Genomic DNA, 22,779 nt, shown 5'->3' on the forward strand with positions numbered 1-22,779 from the left:
GCAAAAGTGAAATTCTCTTTGGATCGGTAATCCGTATTTCTTCTGCTAAAAATGCTATTGTATGTCTAAATACGTTTTTGTGGACCATACAATTTTGTTTTATACGTTTAGAATTCGATTGAATGAACAACGAGTAAATTTGAAGGTCCCTTGTACATAAATTCGTCACCCATGTTGTGTTTTCAAATGATTTTCGTTTTAGCTGTCAAGCACGTTGGTTGTTTCGAATTTAACGAAAAGACAAGCAATAATTTATGTTCAAGCTGAACTATATTATATATTTATATATATATATATATATATTTTTTACCAACTCTCTTAACTGACTCGAATTTGAAATTAGTAAACTCTCAAAACGTAACACTGGTTGGGCACTGAAAGCCTATTAGATGGGTTTTAGTATCGTCACTTGCAGCTTTCCAATTTCACAGATATGCCGCTACTTTTTCTAAAAACAAAAACGACTTTTGATTTCTCTGCTTAATTTTGAAGAACAAAATTTTGAGTTTTTTCCGCATTAATTTAACCTAAGTCAGTAGCTATGAAAGTTTGAAATCAACGATTTCGATGAAACGTCATAATCAGATGAAATTTTTTTAGGTAGGTAGAAAAAGCATAATTACAGAAATTATTGATAACAAATAAATTTTATTAATTTTTTAAAGGAACAGCGATATTTTCAATTCAATCTAAATGTGACTTCTTGTTAAAACCGCCACTTGCAAATTTTGAATTTAAAGGACGATTCACTTATGTTTGGTTAGCGGCAGGCGTTAAAAGGGTTTTTATTTGTTCACTTGAAAACTATACGTAATGTGGAAAAGCTCAAAGGAGCTTTCTGCGCTAAACTAAAACGATAATTCAAAAATTGTAGGCAATTTTCGAAAAAAAACAGTGGTGTACCAGTTTTTCCTTAAAAAATTTCACAACACACTGGTATTGGTGTCGCGGATAGGCTTAAAACTACTTTTTGAAGGAAAATTATGCGCACTGCGTAGTTATCAACACTAACAAATTTCCGTTAAATGCCACGAAAAATGTTTTCGCATAAACTAATAATTTGTCATTTTTTAAATAAATTTGAATATTTCGTAATTCTCGCGGAATAAAAAACCATCTCAACGGAAAAATACTTATATTTCGAAGCCTTATTTACCGTTAGAAGAATTCCCCCCAACTTGAATTAATCATCTGCATTAATCTTGATGGATGCTATCAGCCGAACTGAATAGCAAAATCGGAATTCGCCGAAAAACGATTTTTCCTGCTTTTATTTGCCGACATATTTGACAATAATTAACATTTAACGAACTTCAAGATTTTTTCTTTAATGCGGTCCTTAAAATTCAGTGCGGCGCCTTCTTTTTCCGAATTCGGTGATATGCGACGCTAATGATTATGACAGTTATTGTTTGGATTGTCCTTAGAAGTAGAAAGCAACACGCCAAAAGAACTTTACGGTTTGATTTTAACACGTTTCGAAGACGGGGACTACTTATTTTTTGCGAATGCAAGTCATTTACTACCCCGCTGTTCGCTGGTAAGCTCGTGGATGGCGTCGGCGGTAAAGAATTTCCAACTTTGGCAGAGAAATTCAATTTTAGCAACCCAACTAGGTGGTCGGGTGTCCCATTGGATGAAACCCAATTCCAGGTCGCGCAAAATGTTTGGTCGCGCCGTATCGAATTATTGGGCAGTCAAAGTACCGCCGCTGCGCCGGTGTCGGCGATCGATCGGGTGACGTCATGCTTTGCGCCGGCTATTGTTTTCATTTAAATCAGGGTGGCAGTGGCCGCCTACGGAACCTCTGATCTTGCCACCGGTACCAAGAAAAGATGTATTTATAATTCGAAGACAATAACGTTCGTTAATTAGCTGGGCTCAATTCGGGCTAATTACGTGGCCGATTATGCCAGAGGCGGGTAGTAAAAGCTTTCCTTCCCGGAGATAGAGTTATTGCGTTAGGCGCGAAAATAAGCGAAAAACACGATAAATATTAAATTTCCGACTTTAATGCGCTGTTATGCTTTGGATAAATTTGCTCTTGTAATACGGCACTTTTGTTAAGTTGTTTGGCAAACGTGAAGAGGAAAAAATCGACGGTTAATAGGTTTTGGCATCCAGAACCGAAACGGTCATCAACGAGATTTATACCAGTGGCACTGCATCGAGGGAATTAAACGACTGGAGATTTAATTTATACTACCATTGACCTTAGAAATGAATGGAAAATTCGGTTTTGGCATTGGTCGCAAGATTTTCTTTAATTATATAAATATAGTCAATAGACACGACAAATTGTCAACTACATTTACGCCTTTTATACCGATCAACCATCCAATGTCGACATAGTAGGTTTCGCTGTAAACAACAGTTTATGTTGACCGCCAAGCAGTCTACTGTTTTCCATTGCAATGTTCTTATTTAGACAGACATATTTTGTTTTTGTCTTCGGTTTATCTGTTCCAATAACATGAGAACTATCGGCGGCACATGCAATGCGTGAACACACGATTTGCACACTGGATTGTCATGCGTTTCGATTTAGAGATCGCCGTCATTTAAAACACTAAGTAAGTGCTTTAAGCGACTCAACGAGGCATTAAAAACTAAATTTTAATTGTAAATTTCGTTAAGAACGTATCTGCTTTTGGTTTTAAGTATGTCAGACGTGAAAATACGGAAAGATTAAGGCAGGAACAATGGCAGTTTCTTACAATGTCTATAGGTGTTTTGGTCAGTGATGCGTGCTTCCATCAACACCATTGTCCGAAAAGCTCCTCCGCCAATCGCCTATGTCTGCTGCCTACTTTCTGTTAGAGCCCGGTGATGGAGGTACTGCATTATTCTTGTCAGTAGCGGTACAATATAAAACTTCTAAATACATCAACCTTTCGTCTCAATTATCTGGCATTAATCAATTTCCATGGACAATTCACCGTGGAAATTGTCGCTTTAATAATCAATTTTGCCTCCAATTATTAGCGTCTGGTAGTGTGCTTTGCTTTATTTATCCATTGATCAGACAGACAAAAGCGGTAGGTGGGAAAGTTAAGATCACATTTTCTCCACCGAGACTAAATTCGTTATTAATTGAAAACTGTCTTGGGACATAATTAGTTCGGTCACTCTAATTGGTTTAATGAAAATATACGGTTTTATGATTTCTCGTTCTATTTTTAATCGCGGACGGGTGTTGTGAGAATCGAGGAAAAAGATCCAATAACAAGAAAATAAAAAATCTTCCCAGGCCTGGACCATTGTACGAGAAGTTTGAATTATATTACACTGAGTTGACCTTCTGATCGCTTGGTGCCGGAAGTGGCATGAGTGGGGGAAGAACTTTTTCGAAGCGGAAGCAGGACAGAAAGAAAAATACTAAGCCAAAGCCAAAAGGCAGAGGACGATGATAATTAGAGAAAAATAGGGAAAGCGGGACACGAATTGAGTACATGCCTAGATCGTGCCTTTGCGGGTGCTGCCTGCTAATCGGTAACAAATCCACGGTTGCACAGACAACCGAAGAGACGCCCAGTCCCGTCCAAATACAGAACTTATAAGAAGAAATTAGGACTATTCGAGAAAAATCTAGAATGCCAGATGAGCAAATTCTGAAGAACACCGTCGAAATATTGCATATTGAAGTGTAGATCGAAAGCATCACCAGGAAATGTAAAAGCAACCAACTTCGACTGGCAAATGTCATGGAAGCTATACAGGCCTCAATTTAAGGCAGCTGCGTTAGAGAGTCATTGACTTAGTTCTCGTACATCTAGGGAAATTTCTGGAAAACCTTAAAATATTTTTAATACAAAACAAGATAATATTGCTCATTAAGTAATGCTTTCGAGCTCAGATATGGTGACAAGTATCTCACGGAAGCATACTGCAGTCTATTGAAAGGTAAGCCCCAAAGGATCATCATAGACTTTCCAGATTGGCGTGACCCGGAAGAATTTCACAACAAAGTTATTGTGTCGAGTTTCACAGATGGCGCGGAGGTACAGGTCTACAACGGGCGCCATCCCGTGGTCGATTTAAACATCTTATGGATACTGCACTTTACGGTTTGGTGTTTGAGGCAGCAAAGAATTTTCCTACAAGAGGGACACGGTAAGATAATGGTCTCATTCACCTTACGCTCAATACCACAGCCTTCAAGAACAGGAAAACGCGAATTTCCTTGAGTGCGATAAAGATTTCCATAATCATGGAGAGAAATAGTAGCTTAGTCGGTCAAGGACCGTTGAATGGTAAGGAACGTGAGGTTACCATTGGTACTAAAGCAACAACTATAATTTATCGAGTAGTTATGACGAACGCTCACGTGAGAAACACCGAAATGGTAATTGTTCAAGGGGAAGTGGCTGTAAAAATTTCTTCTTATGGTAAGACGTTTAGTGGGTGTGCGCAAAATCATTTCGGTGAAGTAAGCGAGAATCTCGGATAGAAGAAAATCAGTTTTCAGCAAAGAAAAATGCTAAAAGATTAAGGCCTATTACGAATTCATGCATTATTTAACTCTGAGTTTAATAAACTGAACCACCCCAAAAACCGGTTTCGATTCTATTAAATCTCGTCAGTTAGGTTTATCTGAAATTTTAATTGAATTCAGTCAGAAATCGACAACGTCAACCGCAAATATGTATGTTGCGCCTGCAGGGAAATATCATCGTAACGCCATCTGCCGTGTCCTTTCTGCTGTATCTTGACCAAACCTTTGAGTGTAAACAGTAGGAGTTGGTGCCCAGAGCCGACCTACAGCCAAGGGTTATGAATGGAGACGGATGCGAATAGTCGTAGGACAAATCTGATAAGTGTAAAGTCTATTGCGATTTTATGCTTTATTCCAGCCCTACGTTTAATTAACTCGAGCATCTGAAAGACCGGTTTTAATTCTATTGGATCTTTTCTGTTCGGTTCATCTTAAGTCAATTAAATGCAGGCAGAAATCGGCAATGTCAACGATAAGTAAGTTGAGTCTCCAGGAAATTATGCTACTGGCGCCATCTGCCATGTACTTTTGCTGCATCTCGCAACTAACCAGAGGTAGATATGAATGTCTTCGTGGCAATAGGTTATTTTCCTTGGAAGTGGTCGAAGGTAATATTTTTACCTAACCAGGAAACAGTTACAATTGCAAATACACTGCGTCAATACACGAATTTTTAATGTGAGGTTAGTGCTCGTTTGATGAACATCCTGGAGTAAGGAAAACTCGGGTGATATTATTGTATGGACCGGTCAAGGGGCATACAACACAAGATATTAGTAGTTACCCATGTTGGCTAATAAGAAATTTCGATAAATCCTAACCAGCTTTAGAGGACTTTTTTAGCCTCTACACTAATCAAAACTAACCTTAGAGAATAATTTTTATCGAATTTTTGTAGAAATGCGTTCGAATATCTCAGGGAGAAATTTTTTGAATGAAATTTTTGAAATAAAAAAAACCGACTTAACTTTCCTGGACTAACTCTGATTGTGCTCAACAGCGAATCCTCCAGACATTTTACTTGGCCTGAGCCGACTTCAAGGGAGAATTTCATTCTCCGAGCAGGCGAGTACTATTCGAATGAACTGAATTTTCAATTAAAGTTTCACAAGTATCGTGGGTACTAATAAATTTAGATGTTAACCCTCTTCAAGTGTCCTTATTCACCAACGCGCATACCTTAAGAATTTTTCTAACTTAATGCGTAAAAGTTCCACTTAAAGACGCTGCAAAGATACATAATTAGTAACATAACGACCATTTGATGCACTTAAACGTATCGTACTAACTGCTACGATGTTAACTTCTTAGGCCTGCTCCAGGTGGTTCTGCATGAATATTATAATTTGATAAAATGGAAAAAAACTTTAAAGGTTCATTCGAGCCCACCAGTACTGTCGCGGAACGATTCAAGTACCATTCTATGCAAGCGAAATGCTTATTTCGAGTTCAAATTTATAACGCGAGTTACCCAAAAGGATACTCGAACCTTTTTTGGATAGTTTCCTGACCGGTTAGAACGCCATATACTGACGTATTTGATATTTCAATTTTAATTCAATTAAGAAATCAAAGTCGCATTATGCGCAATTTGTCATTAAACGGCAACGCAGCGTTGCTCAGCTATCGAGGCAAAAAGATTAACAAGTCCCAAGGCGTGTCGGTGCGACGAAGAAACGAAGATAGGCGGAATTAGTGTGAAAATGACAGAAATTTTGACGTTTCACGGAGGAGGTATCCGCGAGGTTGCCAAACTGATTTGGATGCACTTACTTGCAGTACTTTCGAACTTCAGGGCTCAATTCCTAAAATTGCACCTACACTGCTGAAGTTATATCTTTAGATCTCTTTTTAGTGCCTCCGCAGTGGCCGCTAAAGCGTCATTAGGGTATCAACATCTGCAGCAATAAATTTATCCCGTAATAAGGTGTTTATCACCGTTCTCAATTTTATTGCAATATTTCCGGATAAGTGCTCTATTTCGAACTGTTTACGAGCATCGCCTGGTTCATTGAATAAAATATTATCCGCCGACTATTATTATTGAGTAACTCGCAAGTAGATAAGATATTTGCGGAACCACGGGCGGCAGCGCCATCTTCTAAAACTTGAATGAATGCATGCAGATAAAAGTTTGTAAATTGCGTAAGTAAATTTTGTAAGTATTACGAGAGCTAACGTTGGCAAATTGACGAGTACAATTTCAGATAAATAAATCATAAAGTTAATTAATTAAAACGTCGCAAATTAGTACGCCACCGAGGAGTTTCACATTGTGGCGAACGTACCGCCGCGCAGCGTGCACTTAAGAGGCCATCGTATCTAATTTGGTACTGTCAAGTTTTCATAACCAACTTTTGTTTACGGATTCCCACAGTCGCGATATGCCCGTCACAGAGGTAAAAAGAGGTTAATTGCGAATAGCAAATGGCGGCGTCGATAAAATAGGGCACTGCTATCGGAGGCGTAACCGAAGGAGCCGGGATTATTAGGATAAAGAGTTGCCGCAACACAAGAGTTTGCATAAGCTTCCTGGAGTGGTACCGTGCCCCCAAACAATAAATACGACTGGCGCACATTATTTCCTTAAACAACAGTGCCCATTATGCATGTATGATACGCCATTATTCAGCAGTCATATCTTTATCTCGGGTTTTTGCCAACACGAAAATAACTGAAGATATCGGCGCACCGAAGGGTAACAGACTAATTAAATTTTTTTAAATCGTTGTAGTAAAAAAAGGCAGATTAATCAACGGAGCATACTCCTTAATTGCACAAACTTTCAAATGAGACCGTCACCATTGATGCAGGCAGCTCCTCGTAGCCATCTATCGACGGTCTTGGGTTGGTCACTCCGCGTGTGACTAGTCTTAGGTGATGACTTTGTGTGAAATTATTTAAGTGAAAAAATAGCCGATGCCAAGATATATGAGCATGGACACAAGGCTACCCGACTATTTTAGGGGGACAAGTACAATCAACTGAAAACAATGCGTAATCGCTGTTGCACAGTCTTGACTTGAAAGGTCGCTGATTAAGTTGAGCGCTGCTTTATATAAATAATTCCCACGCTGGCGCTGACTACATTTATTAATAAAATAATTATCGCGACTTTTAATGTAAACTCGACTTAAGGCGGTTGCATGGCGTTCCTCCATCTTTTCAGGACGAATGACGCACATGAATCGTTTGATTATTGCATCGACGAAGAAAGAATATACACCGCAGACGGGTGCACTGACGAAAGCTGAGTGAATCACACGCATGCTGGCCGAATAACTAGCTTCTGCTACTACGGGTAATACTATAGCTGCCGCTAGCATTTCCGACTGATCCGAACAGCGCTGGGAAATATACAGAATTGTGAACGTAACGTCGATAAGAAAGTCATTGGAAATTATCGCGATTCTCTCTATTCGAAGCTCACAGTCGTAAAGTGAACTCGTTTACATCAGTCGGACGTATTTAGTGAATTCATTAAAAATTAATTCGCTTACTTTCGCAAAAAAATAGTCAAAAGATTAATAACACTTTCAATAGCTCAATAATATTCTAAAAATAATTGGCAAATAACCTCGTCTACCCCGGTCCAAAGATCCGGAACTTTGTTGATAAGTCACTCGTTTGCTCCAATTAAAATGTTGTTGAATGATCGTTGACCATTGTCGTTCCGACCTGAAGGATCCGGATTTCGAAGAAAAATTACATAATTTACCTTGGTCGAGCAATCCCGGAAAAAAATTTGCTGGTTCAAATGGGAGAGAGCGTCCAGAAAATTGCCGATGGCAGATAGAATTGCCTTTTGAACAGGTTTAGAAATGTTTGGGGAATCTCAAATATGTAACTCAGATTAGCTGAGCTAAAAACGCTCCAAACATGTTCCTTATGTGTGCTGGTAAGCGACACGTTACAGTTGTTTATAATAAAGTTTCTAAAAAATTGTCGATCGTTCCTCTTTCCGACCACGAAAAAATCTGGATATCGTTGCGAAAATTTACCAATTATTTGGAAATTTGGAAAACTCACTAAACATTTGCCTCGGCACTTTCTCATTCATGACAGCAAACTAACCAAAAAAATGATCCTAATTCAAATAGGTCAAAAGTGCCTAAAAAATCCAGGCAAAAATCGCCAAAAACAGCACTTAGAAACGTTCTAGAAGAATTTATTTTTTGCAAATAATAAAATCATTAAAAAAACTTCTCCGTTTAAAGCGGTCGAAAATAATAATAATAAAAAAAAAACTTTAAATCTTTTATATCAATAAAGAATTTTGGATAATAAACGTGTTCGCATGTCATTTGATGAATTTTTCAAAACTAAGAAAGAGAAGTCCGTTTTGCTCCAGCTCTTGAGGAACCGAAATTACTGTTACGAGTCCTGATCTAATGGACTGCAGGAGAGGTACAGGATATGTTTCATAGAAAATACATGAGGGCATCTGCATCTCATCATCAAAAGAAAGTGCATGCAATTTTCAAATTCTGCCAACAGTCCGGCTAGATGCCAGGCGTACGTCACCTATTCATAGGGTTCATGGCGTTTAAGGTTTGGAAGCAAAAGAACGTTGCAAGTTTACCATTGTCTTTATTGTAAGCCGTTTTGGTCCGCGTTTTAGATCTTATGGCTCTCAAAATTACTTAGTGAAATCTATCATAAAACCCAATTGGCGGCAGAAAAATAACTACCAGTAGGTGCGGAACTATTTACAATAGAAGAATGTGAATATCGTTCAGAGATTATAATAAGATGCTTGATCCGGGAGAAAATCATAATCGCCCTTCGAAGCGCTTAACAATGTACAAAAAAATCTTTGCAAATTACTTCTTTACGTATTTCCGATGCCAGGTAGATCCCCCGAAGTTAAACAAAAGATCGTCGATGTCTCTAATTTTCTTGTTTTTTCATATTTTTTTACTTTTGAAACATCCCAAGCTGCAATGGATATTTCCCCACTGCGCGCAATGTGAATTTTTCGTTTCGGAAAATACACTTATGATACAGTGTGGCCCATAAAGTCTGTATGAAACGGGAAATTATTTTGCTTATAAATTTGGGCAAATTTTGACTTTGGCTTCGAGTCGTGCCTCAGAAATAAAGAGAAATAACACATAAATCGCAAAAGAATGCTTGTCAAGATGAACTTTTTTTCAAAAAGCTCCAGAAGCTACCATCGTTTTTTTTTTTAATTTTGAAAAATCAAAAGGGGAAAAAGTTCTTGAGTTTCTTACTTTCTAGCCATATACCAATTTGGAACTTTCTCGGAAGACTTTTAGTTAATTTTTTTTTGTATTCTTGCACATGCGAAGTATTCACATATATCAGCAACGATCGTTTTATGCTGATGTTTGTTTACATTTAATTCAGCGTCAATAGAGTTACAACAAAAATACCGGAATAAGGTAACCTGAACATTTTCTTTATGAACTAGATCAAGTCTGCATCAAGGCATACATGGCGTCTTTAATAAATTTCTTTAATAATTTCTTGAAAAAAGGTGACAACTAATGAATACTCATTCAGAGGATTAATTTGATTTACTGTAGTTATCCTTTCAAGGCTGCTGACCGATTTGAGTACCACGCACATGCAAGAATACAAAAAAAAAAAATTAAAGTCGTCCGAGAAAGTTCAAAGTCGGCATATGGGTAAAAAATAAGAAACTGAGAAACTTTTTGCTTTGTGGTTGTCGGCAATTTGAGAAACGATGGTAGATTTTTACGGTTTTTGAAAAAAATTATAAGCAGCCATTTGTTTTCCGATTTGGACGTAATTCTCATCGTTTCTGAAACACGACCCGAGGCCAGAGTCAAAATTGAATCAAATTCATAAATAAAAGAACTCCCCGTACGTTGCGGACTTCGCGGGTCACCCTGTATATCGGTCTTCGTACTGGAGGCACGTTTCTGGAACAATACACTCGTCCATGATCAGCCAAGGGCAGTTCCTAATTGTTTTAATGGTTATTAATAATCACTTTTCGATTAAAGTAGGAATCTCTGATGTCTTTATCGTCTACAAGCTCCAAGTTGACCAGCATTAAAGGCCTAATGATTGATGGTCTAGTGCTTGCGTGGTCCTGACGTAATTTTTGACGAAACGCATCAGCAAGGACGCACGGTTGTTATAGGAACAACCTTACAAGGTGCCCCGATCGAAACTACTTTCCAGTGCACATTTGGCTTTTAAGTTCTATAAAAGAATAAAGATCAAGTATATCATATATGGGAAGAATCACTGTAAATGGAAAACCGGGTAAGTCGCGGACACGGTCAGAAGTCAGCGCGTACCTACAATACAATCGTTCGAGAGTCGACTAACATATTGGAATTCCTCTTTTTCAAAAATATTTACCATTGAATTTGCGCTTGTTAATTATCTATTTAGTGCTGTTATTACTGATTGCTCATACCTGCAACGGACTAGAAAACCATTAAGAATCCTTCTCGCAACGACCTCTCAAGGCCTCATTCCAAATCGATGAAAAATTATTCAAATGTGGAATTCAATTATCATTTGAACGTTCGCAGTATCAGAAACGTGTCAAAATGAGTCACTCGATCTTCGCGGCATAGGACGAGACTCACCGAATATTGGTGGAACGTCAAGGTGTCGAGGGCGCGTGCGCGCGTGCAGGAAAATGAAAAAATCTTCTAACCCCGATGACTGTCGATTTTGCCCCCCCTCCCTTTCCATCCAAAAAAAAAAAAAAAAGGAGGACCTGATGAATTAGTATTGTTGAATTTGGCATCGACTAAAAAAATCTTAATTCCGTGGATTCTCCTTGTGTACACACAGGGAGATTAGAATCTGATGATCCGAGTTTTATTTTTGAGACTGTCTCGTCTGATATTTTTGCCAATTTTTATTTTCCTTCGTGGTACATCATCCGCACAGTATATTTTCGGAAGTCTAGACTTGCAGATCAAATAATAGCCCAAATCCGGCGTTACGTCAAGTCTCAGGAAATTCGGCCATTGGACATCATACCATAGTGCGCTTTCCACTGTTGTAATCGTTAGGAATCAGAGGTAAATTTAGACTCCTTACAATAAACAACTACGTTGCCATCACGCGAAAATAGGTTCTACCTGTTTGAGGCTCTGGTGCTGGTGAGTATATATATATATATATATATAGATACACATACATAAATAAATATACATATATACCTAGACAGGCCTACACAGCGTATATGCACCTCAAACAGGTAGAAGCTATTTTCGAGTAATGGCAACGTAGCTGTTTTTTGTAAGGAATCTAAATTTATTTATGATTTATATTTATTGCTCCTTCTTTCCCTGCTACAACAGTTTGCATAATGTAATATTCTTTTACACAAATGTTACATAAAAGTAATTGAGTCTGAGGTTGAAATAACCCTGGGTTTACTCAAGATGCTCCCGCAAGTTAGAATGGGGGGGAACACGAAGCGAGATTGTCTTGTTTGTCTTGTCGGGCAAAGTGGGTTTACTACGTTCCAGTTGTGATGGTTGTTTTTCCACTTTATTTGTATTTGTAGCAGTCTTTCGGTCAATCGTGTTTTCTTTTCTGAGTCCGTGCAGAAGTTCCTCGGATGGGTTTCGCAGGGGATCTCCCGAATGTCACATCTTTGTAATTAGTCTCAGAATAATCGTCCGTTCCATTGTTCGCGTACATCGCTTAGTTTTTTCGTTCGAATTTGCTCTCAGTAGCTGTCCAAGTCCAGCAACAGTCTAAAGGTGGATTTGCAAGTTTCTGATGCACTTTGGAAGCCGACGCCCTTGTTTTTGCACGTCAGTGATCTGAACCGTTTCACTCTTTCATTGGCTTCTATCCCGATGTTTTGTACTTGTTGGTTGAATTTAAGTTATTTGCCTGTTGTTCCTCCCAAGTATTCGTCGTGGCCCTTAGGTTTGGTCATGTGCCCTTCTGCGGTTATCGTCGGTTAATCGGTTTTAATCTGGTGGTTTGACGGTAGGAGTTGATTTTTGGTTGCATCAGGTGGGAGCCTCCACCCGTAGACCCACGTCATCGTCTTGTCCCTCAACGTCTGCAGTCGTTCTACCGATTTTTCCACATCCTTGTCGAGTACGATTAGCGTTGTATGGTCAGCGTATGGTAATAGGTACGCGTCTTTGACCATTTCACCCCTTTCCTGTAGATCGTGGTTACACGTACGTGTCACGCCGGTACTTGTTGTAGAGCAGTGCTAAGGATCCTTGAAGAAGTCCTTTTTCGGGGGAACGCGACTTATAATATTTTTAGATAAATTGAAGAAACTTGAGGTTTAGCAAAGAGGAACTGATAAACAGCAGCTTTGGCTTTGCGCCAATAAATTTGATTTCGCACAGTCCAGAATTTCCCAGAGTTTTGAAATAATTCATAAACGTGGAATTACGTGAAAATGCAATTTTGCCAAAAGGTAACATGAGGTAGTCTAAAAATTGTCATCTGAATATAATTTGATTTTTTCGCATTGAGTTTATGGAACTTTTTGTGAGACTCAGAGAGCTTAAACTTTATCGCAGTGCAGCTTAGAAAAGATGTATTTATATGCTGCACACGTGAGAATAATTATTTTGGGATTGCGCCAGTAACGTCGATTCTTTGGAAATTACACGAAGTTTTTAAGAAAATTTGAAGAAATTTACGATATTTCAGAAAAATAGTTTTGCCAAGGCCTGTTTTAATAAAAAGCTGTGGCGCCCAAGTAATTTGCGTTTCAATAAATTCAAATTAGCAGTACTATCACAAAAGTGCAGTTCGGCCATCCGTCATTGGGAGCAGAAATCTTGGGGATTTTCTCCCAAGGGATAATTTTTATTCCAGGAAGATCGAAATATATTAAAAAATTTCGAACAACTCAGAGAATTGAAAATGTCATCGAAACGTAGTTTTTAAAAGGGATATTTGTATATACAGTACGTTGAGGATACTTTAATATACAGAAGATCATTCAATTCTAGACGACTTCAAAGTTCTCAAAAATTTTATGAAAATTACGCTTTGCAAAAAGATACATATTTAATTATTTCATTGAGAACTTCGAGACTAAATGTGTTCGTGCCTGAATAATGTCGTTTTCAAGCAAATCGAAATTTTAAAGAATTTTTAAGAATTTTCAAGAATTTTCAAGAATTTTCAAAAATTTTCAAGAAACTGAAATTACTCGAAGAGAAGCTTTTTATGTATCCCTACATAACCCATAGTATTCGTGATTATTACTTTTTGTTTATGAACTCTATGGTAGGCAAGCCAGAGTTTTTCAAAAATTTTAGTAAATTTTAAATTTCGAATATAGGTTAAGTTCCCCGTGTAATTTTTCTGAATATTTTTGAGAAACTGACGAATCTTAATCGATGCGTGGTTTCGGAAGAATTATTGCTTTGGTTTGACTTTAATACATAAAATTTAAATGGATCTCTTTGAGAATACCATATTACCTAATAACATATTCGATAATATACTCAATTCTAGAAATTCTATAATTTCTCATACTTTTCGCAAAGCTGAAAAATTTCGAAATATCACAATAGAGCTTTGAAACGTATTTATCGGAGGTGCGGGTAAAGGAGCAGAGATATTTATAAGCAGAAACGTTAGTACGCTTCAGTCGTACCTTAAGTAACGTGAAAAAATACATAATTTTTAGACTAACCTGAGGGCTAAAGATCAGAATTTTTAAACCGCATCGAACCTGAAATGAATTAATTGTTAGAGTTTCTAAATAGCTTGGACAGCATTGATCTAATCGTCGTAAATTTATACTATTTAAAATTACAAAAAAAATTTTATATAAGAAGATCTTGGAACGACAACGTTCCCGTAATAAGGCTACAGTGACTTGCCGTGGATAATTAGGAATGATGTTAACATTAACGCAATCTAAAGTGCATTTATGACTTTATTGAGTGGAAATCTGAAGAGCCGTTTTACGGGTATATTCTAGTTCGCCGGAAACCATGGGACAATTTGTAAATATCTGAGAAACACCGAGGGCAATAAATCGTAATTTCGGAGTTACGAAAAATGGAGTATTTACGACCGTCTCGATCAGTAAGGCAATCGCGCAAAGAGCTTCATTATTCAGAATCTTCAGATGTAACAATTCCCAAATCAATTTCGTTCGTTCATGACTCTGAAAGCGGAACGCTTAAAGCGAAAATGATAATACATTGTTAACGGTGAGATGCAGACGTTGTCGGCTTCCGGATGAGTTCCAATCCACCCTCTCCCCAGGCCTCTTAGCACCCAATTAAACAAAAACAGCCATTAGTGAAGCACACGTGCTGTAAGTATAAAACAGACACGTTCAGCTACTTGCCTGCCACTTTTTTAACCGGGGCCCTCCGCGATAACGCGTCTCTAAGGGCTTACGCAATTAAGACTTTCGATAAGGTCACGGATGAGCTCTTCTGAGTCTGGCCCCCGTCAGTTCGCGTTGGTAGAGAGGTTGGAGAGATTTTATATAAGTTGTTTTCGAAAAATTCCCCCTTCGCACAAACGATTAAACTGACCAATAAAAGCTGTTGTCAGACGAGAGATTTAAGGCTCCGCGTGCAGCTTTATGAATTGACCATAACAGTGTTTTGATTAATACCTCGAATGACAAATGCCTCAAGTACAACAATATCACGTTTCTGTGCGATTTTTCCACATGTCGTCATCAAACGATTCGATTTTTTTCGAGAAATACGACAAATTCATTGCCCCCTGAATCTGCAGCTAAGTAGGTTAATAGCGTAATAAAAATAGTAAACTCGTAGTAGTGGTCTGGACACACACATGTTAAATAAGTGGAAAAATTGGATTTTTAAAACGTTGTAGGTAATTTTAACGTAGATCTGTAAACCGGAGCGTGTGGACGTTGACAGTCCCAACATGTCCGATCGACAATCTAATCGTAATAATAACCATAATTGTGTTTAATGCGTCTTAAAATTGATCGGCACACGGATGAAGCATTTGACCCAGGCATCCAAGCATAAACCCACCATTATTGTCTGAGTCTGGCAAGCATTAACATGTCCCCTTAAACCGAATAACAATCAATTCGTTCCTATAGATCCGTTTTCAGTTTCCTTTTATTGTATCTTATGGTTTTTCCTGCTGCATGAATAGAACATACGTCAAGTAAGTAGCAATTTGACTTAAAAAGTCCGAAATCCGGGATTAAACGTCCTTCAAAACGTCTTTAGCAATGTCAATTCTTGCTCAAAGTTGTAACGTAAAAATACGCCCGCCAACAAGGATAACTCACTTGGGTAAATGCGGTCTACTGTCTGCCCGGCAAAGTTATTTTATGGAAAATTCATTTAACTTCAAAAGTGTAGGTACCAGCTGCTTTACGTCTGTTAACACCTCCTCACATCCATTCCAAATTCTGCTATAATTAAACAAAATAACAGTTCGGTGGTATAGATTTCGGCTCTTTTCGTTCTAACGGGGGGCTGGGAGAGCTCTCTCACGGCGATGGTTAGGAAAAGTGCCGGAGTGGCGCTTTGACGAGTTTGGCAGGACAAATCCTCCGAAGGGAGAACGACAATGTCGAATTGTTGCGTTCGCGGCCGAAAATGCCAACGTCGCGTTTGGCATTTGTTTCCAACCGGGATGGTACCCGCACAAGACCTTCCGTGAGAACTGTCATTGTTACGGCCGTACGGCACGATGCGACGTTGCCGCTTCTCGGGACATGTTTTTACCTACCTCAGATAGATATGATAGACGGACTCCGGTGGGTTTTCAGTCGCGAGCTTCGCGAACGCAAAATTTTCAACTTCCACGAGGAAAATAAACGTGCGCAGCGTCAGAATGCAAGACAGCTCGGTTGCCAAGTTATCAGTGTTATCGTGATTTAAGGTAGAAAATGACGTCAATTGTCACGTTCTTGGAATCGAAAAAAATCCGATAGCGTCGATTTTCAAGCGCGTTACGAGTGCGAGAACGCGTCAGTTTTCATATTGTCGGATGGGGAGGCGTCGGCGTCGAAAGCTGACAAATGCGGAACTTTCAGTTTTCGAAGGGCAGATCTCGCGAACTTTGCGGGTTGAAAAGTTCAACATTTTTCACATATTCCTCACGGAGGAGTGCCATTTGTCGCCGTTTATGGCGCGAACGGTCACTATCGAACGTTTCAAGATACAAATATCGTTGGTTTTTATCAAAGTTGCATTGATACAATGACTGATAACAATTCATTATTGTTCCTACGAATTCCCGGCCGTGGCATTCCCTCTCTTTCTGTTTTTTTTTTTTCAGTTTTTTCAACTTTCGATTTCTGATATCTCCGTATCGAGTGGTGTACGTATGCACACATACACACATATAGTTTCTGCAAGGCCAAATCAACGAATCCTCTCATCGTACATCATTGTATTATTAATGATTCGATCTTATTTTAGCCACAAGAGAATTATAACAAAACCAGAGTGCATTAGAGATGCAGACATTTGCATGTTTAGCATTGAAACCATAATAGGAATCCCATTACTTAATAATTAAAACGTGCCATTTATCTAATCCGCTTTCTTTCAAGATTAAGGATAAGTGTGCCGCTTAAGGTAGTGCGTCCTATATCGTGATGTGGAAATATTTTGCTGTACGCGATGACTGTTAGCAACAGCTGCTCTACAACTCCGAGCTGTTCCAAAGGAGTTCTCTTTCCTCGTGGTAAAGAGGCGTAAACCTCATGATGTAAGATCAATAAAGCACTTTTCCGGCACGCTGTAGGAGCTCTTAAAAGACGTGAAGTAAGTACGGTGTTGCGACCGATTCGCAGCAGCAGACTGTTTGGTATTGCGACTATAATGTGGGGCTATTTTGGGCTGTCTGGAAGAGCTGCCAAGTTAATGCTCCTCATCGCATTTGGTTAGCCGGCTTAGACGGAACGTAAGCTTTTACAAGATTTACCGAAATTTTATTTTTATTTTTAATTATGTCGCCGATATTTGGTTACAAAACGGACTGCGCCGTATGCCATGGAGAGCCCGAATTTCACTCTTCCTCGAGGACTTTCGGACGATTTTTCAAACTTGCAATAATTGCCGTAGGCGCCACAATGCGTCAAATTAAGTTCTGTCTGTGTAAGAAATAAGGCAGATAATTAAAGTCTTTATATCACTGATATCGCTTATCTCAGAACGCCTACTGATAAAACTCTCAAGGTTTCCAGATTGCCGAGGATGATTTTCCGGGAATCACAATTCTCTATGAAACCGGGTCGTTCAGATAAATACGAAAATTGAGATTTTCCACGGGAGTTTCTTTAGGTCTCATTTTCGATGGTTACACGCTTTAAAGCTCCCAAACAAACGGGAGCTTTTTGCCGCCCAAATTAAATTGAAACCAATTACCGGATTTTTAAATTCTTAGCCACAGACGCAAGGTGATGATGGCACGGTCTACACGTGTTAACCACAAACAAAACCAGGATTTCTGCACTATTGAACCGACCTTTAACCACCGCGGCTACCGGCTTATCAGCGATAAGAGAGTGTTAGTTCAAATCATCTGATGGGACTTGAGAAATGCAGTTGTTAAGTGGTGCAGGTCCCCTTAGATTGGAGAGTCTGGACCCGAAAGTACTGCCGATTCTCACCGGCGATTCGGAGTTTCTGGCTGCGCCTGCGTGCATCGGAAAATTCCAAGATGTCGCTCTGTATCTGCCAAAAACTTCTCAATGACCGTCAGTGAAGTTAAATCATTCTGTCCATCCATTGCGGATTTTACGAAGAAAACGCATTTGGCAGAAATCGAACGCGACTTCTCTCTTTGCCCCATTGCATCATATGGGGAAGAAGCGAGGTGGGAATAATAAGCATTTTATTAAATGTTATTCGTTATGCTCTTTTCAAATTTTTTTAAATTGGATTTTTCCCATGACGGAAAAGCTGGTTCGGTGCCTAAATTTCGACTGATTTTAGTTTAATGTAAATCGAGTGGATTCTATTCCATGATCCCTCGCCAAAAAAGTGACCGGGATGCAACGGAACTTGTCACTACAGTTTGACACCTCACTTTGACTTACTGATGCTTCTCGCACTATTTTTTTTGTTTTTCCAAGGAAACCTTGACAGTTCCGTTTCCGTCAAAGTCACGAAGTCCCTCGTCGCGCCTGTCCAAGAGAACTTCGCGTGATTTTCTGTCGGAAATACTGTCAAAAAATGGTGGTGAAATAGAGTTTAACGATATGCGCGTCCAACTGAGACCTATCAGCGGTTATTTCGACCAAAAATGGCGCATTCCGAGCGATGTTACTTTGACAGTTTTACACGAAACCGTCATGCGCCTTTGGCGTCGTCGGTGGCCAGAGTCGAAATTGAACGACGCCCGCCATCCGCAGACGGCAAATGGAAACGACGGGCTGGATCGAGTGACGGAAGCAACGTTATCAGGCCGACTAAGGGCCGAATTATTAATATACTGTCAAGTTTGACTCCAGTCCGAGTTTCATAAAAATGTCCGAGCAAAAGCTATTCTTTGTTTCTATGGAAATCAAAGCTTTTAAAAATTGACCTTCTAACGAAAGTAGTAGCATATTAATTAATCGATCCTATCACACGAAAAATAATAGTTCAAGACTTTGTGCAACTATTTACGACAGCCGCACCCACCGTTCAAGGTACACTAAAGGTAATTGAATTCCAGTTAAAGATGCCATTTAAAAGGGTGCGATACATGATAGTTCTAATCACGCAGTTATTGCCAGGCGCCACATAATCCTCAACCTTCCACGATAGTCTTCACGATTAAACAATAGACATTTTCAATTTTCGGCACACATAAACTAAGTTTAGAGAGAATTAACAGAATATCGTCCATTTGCAAAAAATCACAAGAAAGCCAGAACACCACGCTAATGATGAACTCAATTACACTACAAGACTCGCATTAATAAGGCCTGATATATTACCATTCATTAGCATTCCTAATAGGCAATTTGTAATTACAATAACGTAATTTAAATATAATTTAATTTGTCGTTATTTGCGAAAATGCGCATGACGTATTTTTGGTTCGAAGGAGAGTTTTAGCTAATTCCGATTTGACGATTGATTTTTTTTTCCTACATCAGCGTCGAATGCGGAATTTCGCCTTGTCAGATTTATCGGATTGGCTCAGGCTAAGTACTCATCCTTCCTATAAACGGGTTATTATTAACTAAGATATCATGCAAAATCCTGCGGCGCCACATTACATGTCAACAGGATTTACGAACATTGCCGATGTATCATCGCTAGTAAAAATATCTTTTTCCTAATTATTTGTGACGCAATCCTGGGTAAAGATTAATTCACTGATAAAGCAATTCATTGTTCGAAATTATCATACGAATATTGTTAATACACGCCGTTTTTAAGTGGGTCAATCTGCTTGAAGATTTTCAGGCACCTTAGAGATCTCAGCGGCGAGCAACGATCACTCACCGCAACTTAACTCGGAGGGACTTAAAGAATACGTTTTCGATATTCTCGGCATCCACATTATGCGGATTCCAATTGTACATGTGTAGATAGGTATAACTAAAAACGGGTAATGAAAAAATTCCTTGGAATTTCCGCAGGGGAAAACATTTTCCAACTTCGTCAACACAGGGAATTTTATTATCTTTCTCACAGACCAGGCGCGTCGTGAATGCGCCTTGATAGGACCAGGCGTTGCATTTCGAAATTTGCGGATGAGCAAATGTATAAAAATTGATTAAAATTTCGAAAGAGGAGTCTTTCCGATTGTCTCAGTAGAGGAAATTCTCACGCCTTGCAGGCATGACCTGATGCGCTCAACGATGAGTGGTCCCTCACGTGATCGCCTCTCAAGCCGCGCAGAGATCGGGGTACAATTGGTGGAAACACCGTCGGTCAATCGGATCTCCGGACAACCGGCTAATTTGAAAACATCCCGTCCGCATCAGAAGTCGTTTTCCTGATCCCTTTGATAACGTGCCGCCTGGTGCTGCTGTAGTGTCGGCTAGGAATGAGCCGACTCAGCCGACACAGGGAAAGATGCAGAGGGCCGACATTGTTTCCGCTTATTAGTTATACCAGATCGATAGAAATCTGCGTGATCTTTATATTATTATCTTGAAGGCAACAAGAACTGCATTTCCAGTGGTTCCAGTTGGTACTGGTGATAATATATATATCTGGATTCTGGATCCAAGCAGATAAGTCGGGAAATATTTTTTTGAATTGAAAAGGGTTGTCCCAATCGTCTGCATAGAGAGAATCCTTACATCTCAGTTTACCAAGTTCATAGCCACATAATGTTTCATTACAAGAGGGGTCGAAAACTGCGTTTCCAGTACTCTTACAGCGCCGATATTGCAAGGTTGACGATTCGAATCTGGATTCGTGCCTATTCCAGACCAATCGATCCTCAGATGCACTATTCTGCGAAAAATATTCCACGAAGAGTTTACTCGAAATTGCGATGGGGGAGGATAGTATCACAAGAGCGCACACGTGAAAGTTAGTAGATTGTACTAATAAAGCGTTTTATTGTTTAAACTAAAACTAAAGTTAGCGAAATCGTTAATGATTATATTCGATCAAATCGACGATCAAATGTTGTCAAGAGCACAAGAGGCGTCAACGACAAGTACCTGTACGTTCGTTCGCTAGCCCTGAGCTGAGAATTCCATCCTTAGATATACACATAATAACTTCAATATTATCGCTTAAGTTAATAAAATTATTGTTTTGTTATTTGATTAGTGTGATATGGGGATAACATTCATATTGGTTATGTGACTTTAAATATAAATATCGCTAAAGGACTCAATTGGCAGCTACTTACTGAATTTAGACTTGGAGACTTTTCTTAGTAAATTCATCATTTTATCCCATTTCGGCTTTTTCAAATCAGTGATCCGTTCCGGAGGGAACACCGGGAAACATTCATTAGCACCAAGAGTGTTCGAAACGTTAAGGAACAATACATATTCCTGTGAAGCTGTAATGTTGGCTCTGACTAGATTTTTTCCACTACGACGTGGTTTGTGACAGTTTTCCCTGCGGTGGGGCGGCAGCTGGGAGAACTGTACCATCAAACACTCCTGGATGGGGAAGGATGAAGGTGTCTTCAGGACGCTGTTCCCGGGGTTGTTGAGTAACATGAAACTGACCGTGTAATTTGTCCTTTCGATACCCTGAGCTTTCACTAGTACAACAATGTCCGATTTGTATGCCTTCATGGTGTAGTGTTCGGGCTGACACTCGCACTTTGATCGAAGCCGGGAGCTGCCGGACGATCGCTGGGACCGAGATGATTTATTGGTAAGGGACGTGGAACTCGTGATCGAATCGTTTTGGTAGACGGTGGCCTCTATATGACCAATCGCCGGTTTCTGAGTTCTTAGTTCGCGTGCCCGAGCCCTCAACTGTCTGTGGTGTCGCAGCCGGTCTGCATTCTGAGCACTTTTAAAATCGACGGAGTTACGAAAATTTTCGTTTCTCATGCTTGGCACAGCTGTATCATCTATGGGGATAGCAGAACAAATCAACACGAATAAAATTCCTACTAGATATGAAAAACATATACATTTTTCGATCGATAGTTTACACATGTCTGATGGTGGCGCGGATTGATAATTTGTGCCTTAAAGCGACGACTTTGCTACGGCCCCGCGCTCACGTCCATCAGGTACCGAATCACCAAGAGAACCGTCAGCGTCACCCCGTGGAGGTGACCCGTCATTTTCCGACTGGTACATGACAAACTGACATACCCGTTCACTCACATTATCATTATATCACCGCACACTCGCGTCTAACCGAAAATGAGAGAGAGCGAGGGATTGAATTTCACTCACTGATGAAGCGGGCGTCGTGACGCCACTCGACGTCCTACACTGGAAAGAAAATATCGCGTGAAATGCACCAGAATGAGGAATTCCGCGCGTCGCCGGGAGAGTACCAGAGCAGCACCAGACAGACCGAGGACGATCGATGTTAACGGTCGTGGAGTTAGAGCTGTACTGAAGCCGGCCTCGCCAGCCCATCTGTCGGTGGACGCCCGAACTTACGGCGGCGCGTTGTAGCGGACGCGTCGCGACGATCTTCTGGACGAAGGTGCGTCTGGATGGACGTCGGAAAGGGACACCGCGACGGCCAGCGCGAGCCGCACACCCACATCATAATCATCTCGGCGCGATGCGGCGCCTTTGCCAAGTTTCGTAAAATAACGAAGGTAAAAGATACACAGATCACATTGAAAGGATTTTCTACGCAAGAAGAAAAATACGAAACCTCTTACAATCCTTAAATACCTTTTCGCGTTATTTCGGCAAGTGTGAAGCATCA

General features: G+C 39.7%; 1 protein-coding gene across 4 annotated transcripts in view; it reads right to left on the bottom strand.

Moving 5' to 3' along the window:
• The window catches only part of LOC136348766 (protein vein-like), a 36,256-nt gene extending 13,684 nt beyond the window's left edge, over positions 1–22,572 (bottom strand). For 2 of the 4 annotated variants that reach the window (XM_066299904.1, XM_066299902.1), the window contains exon 1: positions 21,275–22,572. In XM_066299904.1, the coding sequence (XP_066156001.1) occupies positions 21,275–22,043 (769 nt within the window). In that variant the 5' untranslated portion in view covers positions 22,044–22,572. The remainder of the gene's footprint in view (positions 1–21,274) is intronic. The other 2 variants (XM_066299900.1, XM_066299903.1) reach the window with 2 other exon arrangements.
• Between the last annotated feature and the right edge of the window lie 207 nt (positions 22,573–22,779).

This window comes from Euwallacea fornicatus, chromosome 35, assembly GCF_040115645.1.
Source record: "Euwallacea fornicatus isolate EFF26 chromosome 35, ASM4011564v1, whole genome shotgun sequence".
In the NCBI taxonomy this organism is placed as follows: domain Eukaryota; kingdom Metazoa; phylum Arthropoda; class Insecta; order Coleoptera; family Curculionidae; genus Euwallacea; species Euwallacea fornicatus.